General features: G+C 37.6%; 1 protein-coding gene across 5 annotated transcripts in view; it reads left to right on the forward strand.

Moving 5' to 3' along the window:
* Positions 1-398: 398 nt before the first annotated feature.
* Positions 399-22,793, forward strand: part of mbnl3 (muscleblind-like splicing regulator 3) — a 57,658-nt gene continuing 35,263 nt past the window's right edge. For 3 of the 5 annotated variants that reach the window (XR_010915283.1, XM_067517646.1, XM_067517648.1), the window contains exons 1-3: positions 403-739; positions 8,533-8,834; positions 9,360-9,551. Coding sequence is in view for 4 of the 5 variants with exons in the window: in XM_067517646.1 (XP_067373747.1) it covers positions 9,378-9,551 (174 nt within the window). In the remaining variant the exon portion in view is untranslated. Of the gene's footprint in view, positions 740-7,853; positions 8,431-8,532; positions 8,835-9,359; positions 9,552-22,793 lie in introns of those variants that run through there. The other 2 variants (XM_067517644.1, XM_067517645.1) reach the window with 2 other exon arrangements.

Below are 22,793 nucleotides of genomic sequence, written 5' to 3' on the forward strand. Positions count from 1 at the left end.
TATAGTTTATTAAAATGCGGCTTGAATCTTAGTCTTGACGTCAACGTTACTTGACCGTTAATTGGCGTTAATCTAACTGCAAAAGCCGAACTTTTACGTTCGCGTTAACCTAACTACCATCATAATAGTTCAGTGAAGTTTAGGTTAGTTTTAAAATAAATTCAAAGATCAGATACATTTCATATTTATATGACAGCTTTATGGGATATTTATTTTTTGCTAATCTGATGTTGTGTAATAATGTTTTATGTCTTTATGCGTTGTCTATAACGACCAGCCTACCTTGATACCCGCTGCGCTATTGTCGTGACTTTGATTTCCCCGTCCCAATGCTTATGATGCTAATAAAGCACGCGCGCGCGCGCGCACACATGTACAACTCCTCCCTCGCCATTTCGCCCTGCCTGATTTTTTCCAAATTTGTTATTCTCCTGTGTGTTCAGTCTGTGTTACGACCGAGCAAATGTAGTTGCAGCTTACATCTCAGCTTTCGCTTCTTTTTCTTTCTCTCCGACGCGATAACACATTTTTTTTGTTTGTTTTTTTTTACTTGCGTCGATTATAATATTTCCAGCTGGCGTTAACGCGCTTTTTTCTTATTCAGCTTTCACTTCCAGGTAATACCAGGAGCGTATATCACACCAAGAAGTCGTTTTTAATGGCAAACAACAAGCAAATAAATATTTAACCGACGCCGATTTAAGAGAAGACACTTGAGTCTGATTTGGACTACGAGCAGGTAAGAGGCTGAGCTCGACTGGCGCAGTTGACTTTGCAGCAATATTTATGCAACCTCACGCATATATAAACAACCAAGGTTAAGAGTTAGCAGTGGGTTTTTATCTTTAACCCACAGACTGCCTGTTGCGTGAAATGCTGCATGTGTTATTTAATGCAGGCATTGTTGCGGTGTTGCAGTGCAGTAATACAATAATAACGTTTAAATGGAGCATGCTTTGGGGCTGCTCTGTGGCGAGCTGACGCCTATGCTCTGTGTGGATACAAATAAAACGGTAAGTTGTCACCTCGAAGTCTTGAATCTGAGTGCAAGGGTTTGGTTGAGTGCAAATGCATTTCATTGGACGTATTAAGTTTAAATTGGCTGCTGTCTTCATGCCAGAAACTGGGGCTAAAAATAAATCTAATATTACTACTGAGTCTCTGTTAACTGCACTAAATTTAAATCCATCCCAACTTACATAAGAAAGGGGCACTGCATGTTGTTTTTTTGGGTATATATGGCTGTGTGTCTGAGTATAAATCCTTATCATGCATGCTGGCAGTGAAGGAGATAGAATTTGTCCTTGTTTGCCCTAAAAGGTTTCAGACATTTAAGCTGCAATGATGTGTACCATGTTGTGATTACTTCCTTGCATTTGGTGTATCCAGTGGATGTGTTGCCTTTATTTTGACTCATTTAAAAGTGCACTCCCTTTAGGCTGTGGACTCTGCACCAGTCTAGCTAGTTTTTCTTAATATAAACACAGATAAACTGACACACACACACACACACACACATATTTCCCACACAACCTGTTTACGTTTCTCCTTTCACACGGGCACAGAGTAACTGCCCAGGATGCTCCAAATTTAATGGAGCAAATAAAAGCCATTCAACAGCAGCATCCAACCAATAACAAGTCAGAATTTTTATGCTGACAATACATTATTGGTTCAAACATAAGCTACAGGTTTTCCTTACAGTTAAATTTCATTACCTCACTACATGGGTGTAAAATGGATTACTCAAAACCAGTATTACAGTTGGCATTATTCAGCCTATTGTCTGACTCAGAAATGTAAACAGGCAAGTTATGCTGCATCATTCAAAATATTCACACTTTGTGTAGCCTATACTGTCCTGTGTGATGGAATAAGTCTGTTTTATGTTTGTTTGAATGGGAACTGTGGTGCTTTAATGAGCTGAAAGGATTACTGATACTTAACCTAATTACTTTGTTCCCTCCCTCCAGGCTGCTGGCTTTCACTCACATTGTGATTTAGTGATCTTCCAGCTTGTTCTTTTTTATCAATCACCTGGTCATTGATGTTATCCTGTTTTGTCCCTGTTTTCAAAAGAGTTGTTCATTTAGGGAATTGGAGCACAGAGAAATAATTTAGATGGCGATCTGAGTTGGGTGTCCACAACCCCAGTGTCCGTTACACAACTACCTGTACTTCTAAAAAATGTAATTCACCAGGCTTATGGGAAAAGGGGAAAACAGATTTTTAAAGAGACTCCCACAGGAAACTCCAGATTCTTGTGTGAAACCAAGCTGAGAGACAGATCTGTGTTAACTCCCTCACTGGCTTACCCTAAACCACAAAATACTGAATCCATAATGTTATGGTCATTTTGTTCTCTGTAGACTTCCTGTAATAGTCTGAAACACTTAAATTCACATTTAATGTGTTTATTCAATAGTTTAAACCGGAGCACTGTTTTAAATTTCTGAAAACTGACATTTCTACGCTTTCAGCACAAGTTTATATTATAATTAAATGTCATCAACAACTTAAAGCTTATATATTTATCTACATTAAACTGGAAACTTTTGTTTTTTTTAGAAAACTGTTGACATTTTTGGTGTTGTAACTTTTTTTCCTTGACAACCAAAACATACATTTCACATTTAGATACTTTATTTCATTTATAATTTGTCCATTATTAGAGTAACTTCAGTATTCACACACTGACATTTCAGCTCTGAATCTGGAAATTTTTTAGTACTTTCAGTCCAGCCGACACTTTAACTGCTTTCAGTCCTTCAAGTTTATTTGCCCTAACTGACATCTTTAAGTGACTGTATTTGGAGAACTTCAACTTTCCCAGCCATTTCAAGTGCAAAATTGATCTTGTTCAAGTTTTTGTATTCTTCCTCTTTTTTTAAATTTTTTTCTATTGTCCTTTCGGCTTATCCCGTGAGTTCAGGGTTGCCACAGCAGATCATTGCCCGCATGTTGATTTTATTATTCATTCTCCATCTTGTATTAATACATTAAATAAATCTCTTAGTGTAGAGCAGTTCACAACTCACCAGTAAATTACTAGTAAACTGTTGGCCCTTTACACATTGCTTTTAATGTAGAGCAAATCAAAATAAAACTAGAACGTGGAAACATTTCTAAACCATATAAATTTCATTAGCAGCTGGTTAGAAATTTAAGTGAGTATGCACCATCTGCAAAAGAAAAGAATAATGGCAAAAATCTAAACAATAAAAAAGGGGCTTTATTGTTCTGTGTTAAAAGTATTGCTCTGCCTTACACTGAGTGCATATCTGACTAGGTACAGTTTTATTGGTGTAGGGCTATCTGTTAGTGTGAGCAGATAAAGTGCAGGGATGTTGGTAGAGCCCACACACTAATGCAGACATCAGACCTGCGTTGAAGGTTACACTGTCTGTAACCCTTTGGTGCACTGTATTTATAAGGGACGCAGTGCGCTGAAGTCAACAGCCGCCTCCCCCACTTTTCCTCTTTTACTTCCCCATCTAGTCATTACCGTGGGCCACTGTACTTTGTTTTATTATTTTTGGCGGCACTTTTGCCTCTATCCTAGGTCCAAGGTCCCAAGCTGGACTTCAGCTATCAGTGTGCTCCACCTCTGAGAAATTTTGTCTGGCATTTTCTCTCTTTTGGCATTTCATAGACAAAGTGACAAATCAACAAAATAATGAGCAGACTAGTAAAAAATAAAATACACAATTAAGAATTAAACCCATTACATGTATATAGGACCTGCAACAATAATTGATCTACACAAAATTATTATTTTTGTCATTAGAATAAATTTTCCAAGCAGAAGTTTATTTACTGGTTCCAACTTGTTCAACTAAAATGTGATTCTTTTGTTTGTCCTACAAACTAAATATCTTTGTATTATGGCCTGTCGGGCAAATAAAACAGGCACCTGAGTAAATCCCCTTGAGCTGTCAGAAATTATGACGTGTTTGGCCCAATTTTTTATATTTCATCAACCAAATCTATTATCCTAGACAACAACTTCTAGAATAATCAATAATGATAATAATCAATACATCCCTTTAGGGTTACATTTTGGGCTACAATTGCACAGTAATGCAGGTGGTACCTGTAGGGGTGATTGTGAGCATTAATGGTTTTCAGCCTTTGTGTGGTCCTGTGATATACTTGCAGTCTTTCCATGGTTGTATCCTGCCTTTTGCCAGTGACAGCTGTGATCAGCTCCGGCACTGCCATGACCTTTAACAGTATAAATGGTATACAGTAGATAATAGATAGATGGGTGGATGGTACATAAGCTTCTCCTGTGTTCTGTTCTCACTTCCCTTTTTAATCTTTGTTTTTATTACAGTCACAAGAAAAAGTAATGGCACTGTTTGCAATTTCCTGGTTTTCTGCATAAATTGGTCATGACATGTGATTTGGGTCCATATGTGCAAAGTGTCTCAGAAACACTCCTAGAAATTGCACTGAAAAGGCTAAAATGTCAACTCACAAAAGGATATTGCAGTGAACCTCCACAACCACATTAATGGTTTGAAAATATATCCTCCCAACTTTAAAACTCACAGACATCATTTCTATCTACCCTGTTGGGTGAGGAGTTTAATGTGTGTTGTTGTCAATGACTCAAGTTAAAACAATGATTTGAATAAAAGCAGCTGACAAATGAATTTGCCCGTTTTCTGTGCTGCATTAATAGTAATCAACTAATTTATGTCAGGAGGGACACCTTCTGAGCTTTCCTACATTTTGGGGAGGTAGGAGTGATTTCCTAATTTACTTCCAAAATTGTATCATTCTGATAATTATTTGCAAGGTAGGAGTCATACCCTGCCCTGAGGCACTTAGTAATATGGACCCTCTTCAATGTCAACATTTCAGCACTTTTTAAGACCACCTTGTCAGTCCACAACACTACTGGGAAAATGTCCCGTGGACAGATGGAACAAAGGTAAAATTGTTTGGAAAGAACACAGAGCTGTACATATGCAGTAAACATCGTGTCATCTTTAAAACATCATCCCAGCAGTGATATATACTGTAGGGAGTATGATAATTTGGAGCACCTTTGCTGCCTCTGGACCAATTGCCATAGTAGAGGGGAAAAATTAATTCTCAAGTCTACCAAGGTATCCTACAGACATGGTTCTCAATTCTGGTCCTCAAGGACCACTGCTGTTCTTGTTTTCCAGCTTTCCTAATTTTTTTTTTAACAAGCTGGAAGATACCATCTTAAATGAGGGTGCAGTGTGAAAAGACAAAGATAATTGGTATCTTCCAGCTTCTGATTGAGCACACCTGATCCAGGTAATTAGGACCGGGTAGTACAGGGATAGTTGGAAAACAAGCACAGCCAGAGACCTTGAGAAACAGGTCAGAATTCCTCCTGAATATTGTGCAGGCCTAAATTGACGCTACAGGAAAAGCTAGGTTGAGGTTATTGCTGCCACAGGTGGTTCAACCAGTTATTGAAACACTGTTGCCAATGCTTTTTCCACCATCACTTTGTATGTTTAATGGGTGTGTTCAACAAAGGCATTAAAGATCATGACTGCTTCTTTTTTATCAACTCATAAATATCGTGGTTGTTAATATTTGTGATTTGGTGAAGATCAAATGCATGCAGAAAACCAGGAAATTGCAAACAGCGCCATTACTTTTTGATGCATCTGCACTTGTCTCTGCAGTTTGTTACACTCATGTTTTATCTGTGGTCTGGTGGATAGTGTTGTGCAGTATTGCAGCTTGACAGTATATTATTCATTCTAATTGGATGCATCTTTATTTATAAAAAATACTATCTCTTAAAAATTATGACAAAATAAATGCACTTTCTCTCACTGTTTTTATATTTGGCCATTTAATTTGTTTCTTACAAATTTATAACAAGAACCGGTATGTTTTCGTTTTGAACTTTAAGTAGTAGGTGACTGGTTGGTATATAATATTACACTACTAGTAAAGTTGTACAAAATTATGATCACAATAATAAATCCAAGAATACATTGCTGTTATATTGGTCTTCTGTTATTTCTAAATTAAATTATTATGTGCAGATTAGTCATGTAAAGGTGTCATTACACTGTAGCACCAAAACACCTGCAGCGTCCAACCAGCGTGTTATGAATGTATAGACTTATAGATAATATGGATGGAGAAATTATTCTTTTGATTGATGGAGCAGACTGAATTATCCTAACAGCTACTGGATAGATAGCAGTTAAATTTTGTTCAGGTCTAATTTAAGATTCATTGTAATCACATATGACCAAATATTTTCACACTTTACATTGTGATCTGTTAAACCTGCTAATAATCCACATGCTAACATAAATACTCAGCCTAAAGCACTACATACATCATAATGCTGCTGGTTAGGCTACAGATTGGTAGTTAGTTTTTTTTTTTTCCTTTTTTTTTTCTGTGGTTGCTTATGAGTTTCTACTGCCTTCTCCTTGTTCATGTTACTACATTTCTGCATTCTGGGATAAAGTGGCATCACTCCAATCGGTACTAAAAAGTACCTCTCATAGGTCTCATAGGTGTGTGCAAATAGGTTGTTACAAATGTAACAAGTTGGCTTGTCACTTTTTACCTGCTTGCACATTATGCCATGGCATGATTTCACTTATTTTTAACTGCCCCCATTGTCTTCCAGTAATGGGAAGCTAACAGAGAGAGGCAGTGTTAAACAGCTTTTTGGGAGTATGAATCTCTTGGAAACTTAGAGTCTGAACAGCACATATCAGCAAGTAAAAGGTCATTACTTTGTATATTCAAAGGTTCAGGGTGCAGTATAAACTGGAATGGCTTTGGAGGAGGGCCAGTTGTTATTGCGTAGCCTTCCAAGAATGGTTGTAATGGCAACCGTGCACCATATGGTGTCTGGTGTGGTGAGCGCAAGAAGAATTGAAAAGTGTTGCTGATGAACACTTTTATGATTTGGATTGTTTATTGAGCTGCGTAAGCACAAGGGTGCTTGGCACTGATGTGGACGTGAATGCAGGATAGGCAAAGCTGCAGGGAGAGCACTTGTCTTGTACCCCTGAGAAAACTTTCTATTGATCTGTAGGTAGCCAGGGAATAGGAGCCACAGACAAGCATAATGGTTAAGCCAGCAAAGCAATAGCTGTACCTGCTCATCTCTCATTCCTGCGTCTGTTTTTTTGGCTGGGATGTGTCTTTTCTTGTGTTTGAGGGTGGGTGTATCAATTCAGTTCCCACCTCCACCCTATCTCTCGATTTCCCACTCCAATGCAGTATTCTCTTGCTGGGGCTGTTTGTCTGCATGCACTCTAAATACATATTCACTCATTCTCACCCCCCATTGTCCACCCCCCGTCGCTTCCTTGGTCTGTATCTGCCGCCATCAGACGCTGAGACTGATATATCTGCTAATGTTTGTTCCAACCCCCCTCTCCTCCTCTTCTCCTGTATCATGCCTATTGTTTATTTACTTTGTCCATGATTCTATTTCTATGCTCTCACGTCTCATACAAGTAGCTATTCTTTCACTTTAAGTTCTCTCATGTCCAATATACATTTGGGACTTTGCCCTCCCTTGGAAAGATACACTGTAGTTTCTGTTCTATTTGTATCTTTATTGAGCCACCTCACTGATTGTTATCTGTATTCAGTTAGTGTCTGGACACGTCACACTGCTCCCTCGCAGTGAGGCACACAGGAGGCTGCATGCATCTTTATTGCATCACACTGCAGTGCTGTCCACTGTCTGTTGAAGACATAACTTACTCATCCTTGTCTGGGAGAAGACAAAGCTGTTTGGGGTCAGCTCAGAGTTGTTGTACAGTTTTAATATTAGCATGTGGCTCAGCCATGACTGTGCTGTACATGTGGAAAAAAGCTTGGGAGGAACAAGGGCGGGTGGAGGGTGGAGCTGTTATGGAAACAGTGCCGTCATTGGTTGGTGATATGCTCTGCCTCCCTGTAAAAGTATCTCTAATTGGCTGTGACTGTGTATAGAGCACAGTGTGAAAAACTGCCTTGTATCTCTCTGGCGGGTCCCTCCTTTTTCCTACTTCTTTTCTTCCCATTAATAACTGTCTGGGAATCATCAGTGTTGACCACACGTGCCAGCGTGTGGCACTTCAAGGACATTGCTTTTCACATTATATTGCAGTACCATTCATGTCAAGTCAGACAATTACTTTTATGTGATGTCTGTGTCCTGCCTGCAGTCTCCCTTCATCATCATCTCTCTCTCTCTCTCTCTCTCTCTCTCTCTCTCTCTCTCTCTTTCTCGCTCTCGTATCACTTAATCAAGACATAGCTTGCCCTTTCCTGTTCATTGCTGTCTCCCTCCCTCTCGAATGCTCTGCTCGCCTGTTTGTTTGTCCCCGCTTTATTCTTGTTGGATGTTTCCCTTTCACCCTACTGCTTCCTGGTCTTCATCATCCTCAGTTTGAACAAGCTGTACAAAAGGTTGTAGCATTACCTCAAAATCACAGCCTTTTCAACAGGCTGCTGTTTTGGTAATGCTTTGATTTAATGCTTTTAATTAATGTCTGCTTTCTGTTATTACAGTCCACAGCAAGACAGCAGAAGGACATGCAGCAAGGACATGCAGAAGAGAGGTCAATGAGGAGGATGGTAACAGAGGAGTAAAGGACACGAAGGAGGGATGAGAAAAAGATTGAAGTAGGAGAAGGACGTGAATTTCCAAAGTGCCTACTGTGAGGGGTCGCCTGCTGTTGTCTGAATCTGCTGGATGAGAGCAGGATACCACTCAGTGTGTTTCTGGCCTTGAATGGAGGCTATATTTTACCTTGACAGACACAGCGTCAGCCATCCCACGTTGCTGAGCTGCCATCTCCACATATCCTGAGGTGAGCAGCCACTTTGTCTCATAAGTCCAAGGACACTATACTTTGCAGAACTATAAGGTTCTGCTTTTTTCTTCTTCAGAAATCTTCTTTATTGGGCTTGTCCAACAAAACAGTAAATGGCTATGTTGACATGAATGTAACAGTGGCTTACGGTGGCGTCAAGGGAGTCAGGTGAAGGCGCAGACACTCTGCAACATATCCAAGCATGCCAGAGCTATGTCCTCACAGTAGTTTCTGTTATTCTTTTCGTTTTTTTTTCTGAGACAGAGCTGGCCTCTGCTCACAATAAAGCCACTTTATCTCACCTCACTGAAACTTCACCTGCTACATTTCCCAGGAAGAACTAATAAACATCCCCAAAAATACACCGACCACAAGGACTTGCTCCTTTTTGCACTGAGGAAAAGCTGAAACATTTTTGCTTCTGTTTTTTCTCTGTGTTTTGCTGGGGATTTTTTTGGTTGCATCACTATTAGTCACCCTTGCACTCATCAGACAATTTTCCATCCATCTGCCACTACTCAGTGTTTGTGAGCATCTCTGATGGCTGTCACCATGACCATGGGACGGGACACCAAATGGCTGACCCTGGAAGTGTGTCGGGAGTTTCAGAGAGGCACCTGCTCACGTTCTGATGCTGAGTGCAAGTTTGCCCATCCTTCTCGAAGCTGCCATGTGGAGAATGGCCGAGTCATCGCCTGCTTTGACTCCCTGAAGGTAAGAGACATATCGCTCCTCACCATAATTGATCTTGTGTGTTTAGACATATGATTTAAAGTTCACATCAGGTTATTCACTGCCTTTTGGCTATTCTTATTATTGCTTAAATACTGAAGTTCTTGTGGTCCTCACATACTTAAACACACCCACAGATCCACACTAAGGATTCCTTCAGTGTTTTATAGCAGTGATGGTCTTTGTTTCTGTTGATGTGGCCGACCAGCGAAGGTGGTTATTCGCCCAAAAAATACCATATTCTTAATGAATGTGACTATGATTGAGGGTTAATTAAATTTATCAGTTTCAGTTTAACAATTTAACTACATGTGCATCTCATTCCAGAACTCAAGACTACATGGTCCTTTATCATTATTATTATGTAGGTGTTGTGTTGTGGGTTTGTAATATCGTGAATTATGATGAACAAGCTTTTTGTCTGTTAACCATTTAAAAGTCGGATTTATCCCATAATAATATTTTTAATGTTATTGACTAATGAAGAAATTTCAACTGTCATCATGTAGTCTTAAAAAAGTTATAAATTAATATTGCAATTTAGGTCATTTTATCTTATGATAGTAATATGTTTTCCTGAATACAGTATATCATGGTATTGTAAATTTAAAACTTGTAGATGATTATAAAATGAGAATAATTCGACATGACATGTCCATGACTCAGGAAGTACACTCGTGTCAAACAGGAAATATAGGCAAAGAAGAGGGGAAGCAAACTCCACAACAAAGCCCAGATAATAGCGACATTGTGGCTGCATGTAATATAATAAATAATAATGTGATAGTTCACTGAAATTGGAATTGAAAAGTGTATTAGTGGACAAGTTATGTCTGATAGTATATGTAATTGATAACCTATGACAAGTTGGACATTTTTATTGACTCCATTAAATAGCTATCATTATTTCAAAAGTCCTCTCTTTTCTCTAGATTGTTAATGTTTTTAGTTACACAAATGACAGTGCTCTTTATCTGAGCTTCATTGTTGCTATCTGTTCTATAGTTATTGCTACCATATTAATTTAGAATTGAATTGTATTAATATTAGTAAATAACCTAAATTAGGCAATGTAGCATATGATTCTTTGTAAATAAACATATTTGTATCACAATCCCTGAATAGTTTATTCCACTCCAGTCATATTTATTGTTTCCATTTTTCTTGGGCATAATTTCTTGAAAGGCACCTCTGCTGATAGTTGTTCCACCACTGACGTGAGCTAGTTGGTTTTTGCTGCTTCAACATTACTGCAGCTGCTCTCCTGTCCTATCCCCTCCAGCACTGAACCACAACACTAGCGGTACTCATTCACAGTGGAAAAACTAACAGTGTGACAAGTGATTTGTTTTACTGTATTTTAGGAGACCTCAATAGCCAGTTGTGCTAAACTTGAAAATAGACTGTGGCTGTGTCAGCGTGTGTGGATGCATGTATGTTCGCAAGAGGTTCTTGCTCAACCAGCTTTCCTGCAGCAGAAAGTGAAATCCAGACAAGGGGCTTTCTGTCTGAGTGCAGCTGCTGTCTCCCTGTTTATTGAGTTAGAATTTATTATTCAGCCATTTTTCTGTGTTATGTCCTCCAGAGCAGGAGGGAGCTGGAGAGGGAGAGAACGCAAGAGGGGGGCTTAGCAACAGCACAGGAGTGTGTACCCATTGGATAGTTTGATCTTCCTGAGTGGCACTGCTGTTTTTAGCACAGAGCAACAGTCTGGCTCTGTGCTGGTTGCATTGATGGGAGAAAGAGGCGAGCTACTTTGTACCAAAAGCAGTGAACAGGCATTAAAGGCCATGTTTGGCCGTTTGAAGCCCCAGGGGTATGTTGTTAGTTTGAGAAAGAGCTGAAGTTGGTGACAGCTGAAGGTCAAAGCAGCTTTCTTTGTCAGGAGCTGCAGCAGAGCTTCAGTGCCCGCACAGTGTCAACAACCAGCTTTTTACAGCACTGTTTCTATCCTCATTGTTGTTTAGGATTATTCTCTGCTGACAGCCGTTGTTTTTGGTTGACTGACTAGAAAAACAAAGACACACCACCCGCTGTCTCCAAAAGAGCTGGCCGACAGTATCACTCGTTCTCCTGTTCCCACCCCTTCCTTCTTTGTTAATTTTATGGATTTATCTGCTAATGGCCTCCCGCCTCAGTGTTCCTCCCATATCTGGCATCTATTGGCCAATTGGACTTGCCCGCTGTCATTCCCTGCTGTTCCCGTATTAGCTCTATCTGTTCAGTCTATACCTGCAGCAGCTCAACACCTAGTTCTTTTTACCATGATAACCTGAGAGATGTTGTCATCTCACATTATAAATTCAAACGTTAGATTTTTCAGCAGTGTCTCTATTAGATAACATCATACAGAGTTACACTTATTAATATTTATCATTATTGATAAATTATTGTTGATTAATATAAAAATTGTTTCATATGTAACATGCCAGATGGTACACAAGTACACAGATATGTACTGTAGATAGTCAATGGCCGATGCCCTTCCTGCAGCAACCCTCCCATTTTATCCGGGCTAAGGACCGACACTATGCTGGCCCTTGGTGGATGGGTGGGGCCATGCCTGATGGGGATGGATTTGAACCTGCTATCTTTTGCATTCCAACCCAATGCCAGACACCAGGCCCCCTCAGACGTGTACTGTACATGACTTCTTTAAAATAATTCTTTTTGTCTAATCAAAATCAAAATTTAACAACTTAATCTAATTTATCGAAAAAATAATCAGCACATTAGTTGACATTAACTGTGATTATTATGGTATTCGCAGCCTTAGACTGGGTTACAGTGCCATTTTTTAAATCATACCAGAAACATGATAAAAATTACTGTAACAATTCTATAATCAGAATGCGAATTGTTACCAATTAAATTTCTGTAAATAGATTACTAATTGTTTAAGGTCTGATTTTTTACATCTAAAAATGAGTATTGACTAGACTAGGTGATCATTTGAAAGCAGAAGGGCATCATGTTAGTCTCATATTAATGGTTGGATTTAATACAGCTCTAAAAATGTGTGTAGTTTAGATCTGTGCAGTGGTTTTTTTCTCTTCTGGTTGACTGCATCAACAGTGCAGTACTGTACTAACAGGGACTTTCTCTGTTACTGTTACTATGGCTACCAAAAGGAGATTCCTGACCCAAAACTCTACTCAACACCGCTTTTCATTGGCCTCCCTCCTACCCAATATTTTGTAAAGTATTGCTTCTGCATCATTTTTTATCCTACAGTAACTGAGTGCAGAACTGACATTATTTTGTCCAACTTTTGTTTTTGGAGTACACATTACATGAAGCATCAAGTTACTGGGCTCATAGGTACTTTTTTCCCATAGTATTTGAGCAGGCTCATGGGACTCATTCCTCATTACTGACTCATCCCTAAACTGCTGACACATCACATCTAATGTAGGCACCCATGTTAAGGTTGCTACAAGTTTGCTTGTATGTATTTTGTTTGGCGTGAAAGTTCGTGCGAATTCCACTTGTGTGCTGATACAGAGACAGTGGTTCCCCCTTTCGTCGATTCGTAGATCTCCTGCTGCTAAACCCTTTGTCCTTGTCTCAGCACACCATCCATCAACATCAGAGTCTCTGCACCATAACGTCAGTTTGTCTCCAGAATATTTTGCTTCTTTACTTTGTGCAGTTGTGCATGATAACCTACTGCGAGCTGCTTTGTGGGTGTGGTTTGATGACAGAGCATATGGCTGATGCTCACTGGAGGTGGTTTAACGGGTTAACAGTGCATCTGCAGCCAGACAGCTGCTGTCTGCCCAGGGGTTTAATGGAGACTGCAGTTTTTTCTCTGAGTGTGTGTTGACCTGCAGTGTTCCTGCAGCACCATCTTCACCTTCCCCTCAGACTATGAAAGGAATAAAGGACACTGCTTTAATTATATGGGATAAAATAGATTTTTTGATAAATAGCTCAAAATCTGATTTAAAATTTGTCAAGAAGCCAAAAAAATGCCAAGTAAAAAGGAGCTGAAGGTATTTTTTCTAATTGATGTAAAACGTAGAAAAACCAGAACATGAATTTAAGTAAAGTTTTAGGCAAAATGCCTAAAAATGTTTTGCTAATGTTTCTACAATTTGAGGATGCTTTGCTTTGTTTCAAACTTTAGTACACTGGAATTTAGTGAGTGTTGAAAGGTTGATTCTTTTAGGTAAATTTTGATTTGAATTTCTCACAATTTGTTGACTACATATGCAGATTATTTAATAATGTCAATTTGTTTATCAATGATAATTTGCTGCATTCCTAAATACAATACATTGATTTTATAGTTTAAGACTTTTGCTAAAATGTCGGAAAGTTAGAATCTCATCAAATACTAAAGAACAACTTTAAGTCAATAATCAATTTGATATATAACTAATGTAAAATTAAACGTATTTATAATTGACTTGTGAATATTTTCTTCCTGTTTCATTCAAATTTATTAAGGAACTTTATTATGTTTTGTAAATACACATATTACAATACAATGTGTATTGTACACATATTGGGGAACTAACCAAATTATAGTTCCCTAATCTGTCTCCTATTATTGTTTAAGGATGCATGTGCTGAAATATTGTTATACGGGACAAATATAAATTAGCGCATTTCACTAAGTCATGTTACAGATGTTATTTTTAACTAGAAAAGGCAATGTCCAAGGAAATTACGTGGGAGAGCTGTTAAGTCGCCCGGTAGAGGCCGACCGCTCAGAAGCTGCTGAGAGCAGAGGCGTTTGTACGTTCAAAGCCGCAAACGCTGAAGAGAGATAAATACAAACAAAAAGAGAAAGAAGAAGATGACAAGAAAAGGAAAAAATCCAAAATCCCAGGAAAAGTTGAATTCAGAAAAGAAAAAAAGTAGAAAGTAACAATGGAGGAAGTAAATAAGTAAAAAGTTGATATTTAAAGTGTAAAGAAACAGAAAAAGAAGCAAAGTAAAAAGTTGCTATTGAAAGTGTAAAGAAAAAAGTAAGAAGTGAAAAAGCAACAACTTGATTAACAAAAGTGGAAAGAAGTAGTAAGAAACAAAGGAAAAGGTAAATATTCCCAAAGTTAAAAGAAACAAAAAAAGAAGCAAAGTAAAAAAGTTGCTATTGAAAGTGTAAAGAAAAAAGTAAGAAGTGAAAAAGCAACAACTTGATTAACAAAAGTGGAAAGAAGTAGTAAGAAACAAAGGAAAAGGTTAATATTCCCAAAGTTAAAAGAAACAAAAAAAGAAGCAAAGTAAAAAAGTTGCTATTAAAGTGTAAAGAAAAAAGCTAGAAGTAACTACTTAGAAATGAAGGAACCATTTTAATGCTGAAAAACTGTTAAAAAGTTGAAAAGAGCTTTTAATTTGAAAGTGTGTTTCCTGTCTGTGTCTGTGTGGTAGTTTGTGTGTCCACTGTAGGGAGACTTCAAAACAAACTTATTTTAGCATTTAAATGCTAAATAATTAAAATAAGAATGATAAAAGGCTTTTATTTTGAAAGTGTGTTTCCTGTCTGTGAGGGTGTGTGTAGGGAAACTTCACCACAAAGTCATTTTAGCATTTAAATGCTAAAAAGTGGATAAAATATTCTGAAAGGCTTTTATTTTGAAAGGGTATTTCCTGTCTGCGAGGGTGTGTGTCTGTGTGTGTCTCCACTGTGTATGTTGAGGGAGAAAAACTCAGGTAAAGTGTGTGGACACAGCTCTGAGGCTGATTACATGACGTCATGCAGCTGTGTCCGTTACCATGACAATGACTGCTGCCCGCTGCCTGCCTGCTGAGTCATGTGAGCCAAATGCAAAGGCAGGCTGGAAAAGTGCTGAGACTATGCCTCGCAAAATGCTCAAAATATGAAAAAGTATTAGTCCTATCGAAACAATTCAAAAACTGTGAGTGACAAAAGGCTTCAATGAACACACTGATGTACTTTATTTGAAGATACTCCATAAAATGAAGGCGTGGTGGCGATTTTAAAACAGCCCCCCGTTTGTGATTTGATTAGAATTTAAGAACCTCTGTTATAATGGGCTCCAATGGGAGTTTCAGCCGGCACTCTCTCTGCTTCTGGACACTTGGAGAAAGAACCGTCAGTCCTGTCACTATGAGAGTTACATTTACTGAAAGAAGACAAAAATACCTACATTCTGATGTATAGTTTGTTTGTATGTAAGATTAAAGTTGACTGAAGGAAAGAAGGAAAAGAAGGAAAAAAGTTGCTAAAAGTGGAAGCTGAAATGTTAGAGTGCGTGTGATGTCACCCACTCTAGCTGCTCCAACATTCCGCAATACACACTAATGGAAAAGTTGAAAAAGCTCCAAAAGTTGCCTAAAAGTAAAACTGCGATTATTCAAAAAGTATAAAAGATAGAAAGAAGCTGATCCACCCAGAAAAAGTTGAAAGGGACTAGACCCGTATAAAGTTTAAATGAAGTTTCTACTCCAAAGTATGACGACACAAGAGGCAGATGAAAAGTGGCAAGTTGAAGGGAAATTTTAAGTGCCTTCCATTCATTTTCTATGGGAAAAAAAGTTCATAAAAAGTGAAATATAATAAAAAGTATAAAAGTTATTAATGAGAAAAGTAATACCACCCCTGTCCTAAAAGGGACCTACGTTTAGGAAGTGGAACGAAGTTTCTACGACAAACCGTCTAGGACTAGATAGCGACCGAAAAACGAGCTATAATAATAACTAGAAAAGGCAATTTCCAAGGAAATTACGTGGGAGAGCTGTTAAGTCGCCCGGTAGAGGCCGACCGCTCAGAAGCTGCTGAGAGCAGAGGCGTTTGCACGTTCAAAGCCGCAAACGCTGAAGAGAGATAAATACAAACAAAAAGAGAAAAAAGAAGATGACAAGAAAAGGAAAAAATCCAAAATCCCAGGAAAAGTTGAATTCAGAAAAGAAAAAAAGTAGAAAGTAACAATGGAGGAAGTAAATAAGTAAAAAGTTGATATTTAAAGTGTAAAGAAACAGAAAAAGAAGCAAAGTAAAAAGTTGCTATTGAAAGTGTAAAGAAAAAAGTAAGAAGTGAAAAAGCAACAACTTGATTAACAAAAGTGGAAAGAAGTAGTAAGAAACAAAGGAAAAGGTAAATTTTCCCAAAGGTAAAAGAAACAAAGAAAGAAGCAAAGGAAAAAAGTTGCTTTTAAAAGTGTAAAGGAAGAAGTGAAAAAGCAACAACTTGATTAACAAAAGTGGAAAGAAGTAGTAAGAAACAAAGGAAAAGGTAAATATTTCCAAATTTAAAAGAAACAAAAAAAGAAGCAAAGTAAAAAAGCTAGAAGTAACTACTTAGAAATGAAGGAACCATTTTAATGCTGAAAAACTGTTGAAAAAAAAAAGTTGAAAAGAGCTTTTAATTTGAAAGTGTGTTTCCTGTCTGTGTCTGTGTGGTAGTTTGTGTGTCCACTGTAGGGAGACTTTAAAACAAACTCATTTTAGCATTTAAATGATAAATAATTAAAATAAGAATGATAAAAGGCTTTTATTCTGAAAGTGTGTTTCCTATCTGTGAGGGTGTGTGTGTAGGGAAACTTCACCACAAAGTCATTTTAGCATTTAAATGCTAAAAAGTGGATAAAATATTATGAAAGGCTTTTATTTTGAAAGGGTATTTCCTGTCTGTGAGGGTGTGTGTCTGTGTGTGTCTCCACTGTGTATGTTGAGGGAGAAAAACTCAGGTAAAGTGTGTGGACACAGCTCTGAGGCTGATTACATGACGTCATGCAGCTGTGTCCGTTACCATGACAATGACTGCTGCCCGCTGCCTGCCTGCTGAGTCATGTGAGCCAAATGCAAAGGCAGGCTGGAAAAGTGCTGAGACTATGCCTCGCAAAATGCTCAAAATATGAAAAAGTATTAGTCCTATCGAAACAATTCAAAAACTGTGAGTGACAAAAGGCTTCAATGAACACACTGATGTACTTTATTTGAAGATACTCCATAAAATGAAGGCGTGGTGGCGATTTTAAAACAGCCCCCCGTTTGTGATTTGATTAGAATTTAAGAACCTCTGTTATAATGGGCTCCAATGGGAGTTTTGACGGCACTCTCTCTGCTTCTGGACACTTGGAGAAAGAACCGTCAGTCCTGTGACTATGAGAGTTACATTTACTGAAAGAACACAAAAATACCTACATTCTGATGTATAGTTTGTTTATGTAAGATTAAAGTTGACTGAAGGAAAGAAGGAAAAGAAGGAAAAAAGTTGCTAAAAGTGGAAGCTGAAAAGTTAGAGTGCGTGTGATGTCACCCACTCTAGCTGCTCCAACATTCCGCAATACACACTAATGGAAAAGTTGAAAAAGCTCCAAAAGTTGCCTAAAAGTAAAACTGCGATTATTCAAAAAGTATAAAAGATAGAAAGAAGCTGATCCACCCAGAAAAAGTTGAAAGGGACTAGACCCGTATAAACTTTAAATGAAGTTTCTACGTAAAACTATGAAGCTACAAGAAGCAGTTAAAAAGAGGCAAGTTGAAGGGAAATTTTAAGTGCCTTCCATTCATTTTCTATGGGAAAAAAAGTTCATAAAAAGTGAAATATAATAAAAAGTATAAAAGTTATTAATGAGAAAAGTAATACCACCCCTGTCCTAAAAGGGACCTACGTTTAGGAAGTGGAACGAAGTTTCTACGACAAACCGTCTAGGACTAGATAGCGACCGAAAAACGAGCTATAATAATAATAACTAGAAAAGGCAATTTCCAAGGAAATTACGTGGGAGAGCTGTTAAGTCGCCCGGTAGAGGCCGACCGCTCAGAAGCTGCTGAGAGCAGAGGCGTTTGCACGTTCAAAGCCGCAAACGCTGAAGAGAGATAAATACAAACAAAAAGAGAAAGAAAGAAGATGACAATAAAAGAAAAAATCCAAAATACCAAGAAAAGTTGAATTAAGAAAAGAAAAAAAGTAGAAAGTAACAATGGAAGTAAATAGCTAAAAAGGTGATATTTAAAGTGTAAAGAAACAGAAAAAGAAGCAAAGTAAAAAGTTGCTATTGAAAGTGTAAAGAAAAAAGTAAGAAGTGAAAAAGCAACAACTTGATTAACAAAAGTGGAAAGAAGTAGTAAGAAACAAAGGAAAAGGTTAATATTCCCAAAGTTAAAAGAAACAAAGAAAGAAGCAAAGTAAAAAAGTTGCTATTAAAAGTGTAAAGGAAGAAGTGAAAAAGCAACAACTTGATTAACAAAAGTGGAAAGAAGTAGTAAGAAACAAAGGAAAAGGTTAATATTCCCAAAGTTAAAAGAAACAAAAAAAGAAGCAAAGTAAAAAAGTTGCTATTAAAGTGTAAAGAAAAAAGCTAGAAGTAACTACTTAGAAATGAAGGAACCATTTTAATGCTGAAAAACTGTTGAAAAAAAAAAGTTGAAAAGAGCTTTTAATTTGAAAGTGTGTTTCCTGTCTGTGTCTGTGTGGTAGTTTGTGTGTCCACTGTAGGGAGACTTCAAATCAAACTCATTTTAGCATTTAAATGCTAAATAATTAAAATAAGAATGATAAAAGGCTTTTATTTTGAAAGTGTGTTTCCTGTCTGTGAGGGTGTGTGTGTAGGGAAACTTCACCACAAAGTCATTTTAGCATTTAAATGCTAAAAAGTGGATAAAATATTATGAAAGGCTTTTATTTTGAAAGTGTTTTTCCTATCTGTGAGGGTGTGTGTGTAGGGAAACTTCACCACAAAGTCATTTTAGCATTTAAATGCTAAAAAGTGGATAAAGTATTATGAAAGGCTTTTATTTTGAAAGGGTATTTCCTGTCTGTGAGGGTGTGTGTCTGTGTGTGTCTCCACTGTGTCTGTTGAGGGAGAAAAACTCAGGTAAAGTGTGTGGACACAGCTCTGAGGCTGATTACATGACGTCATGCAGCTGTGTCCGTTACCATGACAATGACTGCTGCCCGCTGCCCGCCTGCTGAGTCATGTGAGCCAAATGCAAAGGCAGGCTGGAAAAGTGCTGAGACTATGCCTCGCAAAATGCTCAAAATATGAAAAAGTATTAGTCCTATCGAAACAATTCAAAAACTGTGAGTGACAAAAGGCTTCAATGAACACACTGATGTACTTTATTTGAAGATACTCCATAAAATGAAGGCGTGGTGGCGATTTTAAAACAGCCCCCCGTTTGTGATTTGATTAGAATTTAAGAACCTCTGTTATAATGGGCTCCAATGGGAGTTTTGACGGCACTCTCTCTGCTTCTGGACACTTGGAGAAAGAACCGTCAGTCCTGTCACTATGAGAGTTACATTTACTGAAAGAAGACAAAAATACCTACATTCTGATGTATAGTTTGTTTATGTAAGATTAAAGTTGACTGAAGGAAAGAAGGAAAAGAAGGAAAAAAGTTGCTAAAAGTGGAAGCTGAAAAGTTAGAGTGCGTGTGATGTCACCCACTCTAGCTGCTCCAACATTCCGCAATACACACTAATGGAAAAGTTGAAAAAGCTCCAAAAGTTGCCTAAAAGTAAAACTGCGATTATTCAAAAAGTATAAAAGATAGAAAGAAGCTGATCCACCCAGAAAAAGTTGAAAGGGACTAGACCCGTATAAAGTTTAAATGAAGTTTCTACTCCAAAGTATGACGACACAAGAGGCAGATGAAAAGTGGCAAGTTGAAGGGAAATTTTAAGTGCCTTCCATTCATTTTCTATGGGAAAAAAAGTTCATAAAAAGTGAAATATAATAAAAAGTATAAAAGTTATTAATGAGAAAAGTAATAGCATAGATCTCCTAAAAGAGACCTACGTTTAGGAAGTGGAACGAAGTTTCTACGACAAACCGTCTAGGAGGAGATAGTGACCGAAAAACGGCGAAATAATAATAATAATAAAGAAAAGGATCTCATAAGTGTGAGAGCTGTGCTTACAGCTCTCCCACTAATAATAACTAGAAAAGGCAATTTCCAAGGAAATTACGTGGGAGAGCTGTTAAGTCGCCCGGTAGAGGCCGACCGCTCAGAAGCTGCTGAGAGCAGAGGCGTTTGCACGTTCAAAGCCGCAAACGCTGAAGAGAGATAAATACAAACAAAAAGAGAAAAAAGAAGATGACAAGAAAAGGAAAAAATCCAAAATCCCAGGAAAAGTTGAATTCAGAAAAGAAAAAAGTAGAAAGTAACAATGGAGGAAGTAAATAAGTAAAAAGTTGATATTTAAAGTGTAAAGAAACAGAAAAAGAAGCAAAGTAAAAAGTTGCTATTGAAAGTGTAAAGAAAAAAGTAAGAAAAGCAACAACTTGATTAACAAAAGTGGAAAGAAGTAGTAAGAAACAAAGGAAAAGGTAAATTTTCCCAAAGGTAAAAGAAACAAAGAAAGAAGCAAAGGAAAAAAGTTGCTTTTAAAAGTGTAAAGGAAGAAGTGAAAAAGCAACAACTTGATTAACAAAAGTGGAAAGAAGTAGTAAGAAACAAAGGAAAAGGTAAATATTTCCAAATTTAAAAGAAACAAAAAAAGAAGCAAAGTAAAAAAGCTAGAAGTAACTACTTAGAAATGAAGGAACCATTTTAATGCTGAAAAACTGTTGAAAAAAAAAAGTTGAAAAGAGCTTTTAATTTGAAAGTGTGTTTCCTGTCTGTGTCTGTGTGGTAGTTTGTGTGTCCACTGTAGGGAGACTTTAAAACAAACTCATTTTAGCATTTAAATGATAAATAATTAAAATAAGAATGATAAAAGGCTTTTATTCTGAAAGTGTGTTTCCTATCTGTGAGGGTGTGTGTGTAGGGAAACTTCACCACAAAGTCATTTTAGCATTTAAATGCTAAAAAGTGGATAAAATATTATGAAAGGCTTTTATTTTGAAAGGGTATTTCCTGTCTGTGAGGGTGTGTGTCTGTGTGTGTCTCCACTGTGTATGTTGAGGGAGAAAAACTCAGGTAAAGTGTGTGGACACAGCTCTGAGGCTGATTACATGACGTTATGCAGCTGTGTCCGTTACCATGACAATGACTGCTGCCCGCTGCCTGCCTGCTGAGTCATGTGAGCCAAATGCAAAGGCAGGCTGGAAAAGTGCTGAGACTATGCCTCGCAAAATGCTCAAAATATGAAAAAGTATTAGTCCTATCGAAACAATTCAAAAACTGTGAGTGACAAAAGGCTTCAATGAACACACTGATGTACTTTATTTGAAGATACTCCATAAAATGAAGGCGTGGTGGCGATTTTAAAACAGCCCCCCGTTTGTGATTTGATTAGAATTTAAGAACCTCTGTTATAATGGGCTCCAATGGGAGTTTTGACGGCACTCTCTCTGCTTCTGGACACTTGGAGAAAGAACCGTCAGTCCTGTGACTATGAGAGTTACATTTACTGAAAGAACACAAAAATACCTACATTCTGATGTATAGTTTGTTTATGTAAGATTAAAGTTGACTGAAGGAAAGAAGGAAAAGAAGGAAAAAAGTTGCTAAAAGTGGAAGCTGAAAAGTTAGAGTGCGTGTGATGTCACCCACTCTAGCTGCTCCAACATTCCGCAATACACACTAATGGAAAAGTTGAAAAAGCTCCAAAAGTTGCCTAAAACTAAAACTGCGATTATTCAAAAAGTATAAAAGATAGAAAGAAGCTGATCCACCCAGAAAAAGTTGAAAGGGACTAGACCCGTATAAAGTTTAAATGAAGTTTCTACTCCAAAGTATGACGACACAAGAGGCAGATGAAAAGTGGCAAGTTGAAGGGAAATTTTAAGTGCCTTCCATTCATTTTCTATGGGAAAAAAAGTTCATAAAAAGTGAAATATAATAAAAAGTATAAAAGTTATTAATGAGAAAAGTAATAGCATAGATCTCCTAAAAGAGACCTACGTTTAGGAAGTGGAACGAAGTTTCTACGACAAACCGTCTAGGAGGAGATAGTGACCGAAAAACGGCGAAATAATAATAATAATAAAGAAAAGGATCTCATAAGTGTGAGAGCTGTGCTTACAGCTCTCCCACTAATAATAACTAGAAAAGGCAATTTCCAAGGAAATTACGTGGGAGAGCTGTTAAGTCGCCCGGTAGAGGCCGACCGCTCAGAAGCTGCTGAGAGCAGAGGCGTTTGCACGTTCAAAGCCGCAAACGCTGAAGAGAGATAAATACAAACAAAAAGAGAAAAAAGAAGATGACAAGAAAAGGAAAAAATCCAAAATCCCAGGAAAAGTTGAATTCAGAAAAGAAAAAAGTAGAAAGTAACAATGGAGGAAGTAAATAAGTAAAAAGTTGATATTTAAAGTGTAAAGAAACAGAAAAAGAAGCAAAGTAAAAAGTTGCTATTGAAAG

This window comes from Channa argus, chromosome 10 (genome assembly GCF_033026475.1).
Source record: "Channa argus isolate prfri chromosome 10, Channa argus male v1.0, whole genome shotgun sequence".
NCBI lineage: Eukaryota > Metazoa > Chordata > Actinopteri > Anabantiformes > Channidae > Channa > Channa argus.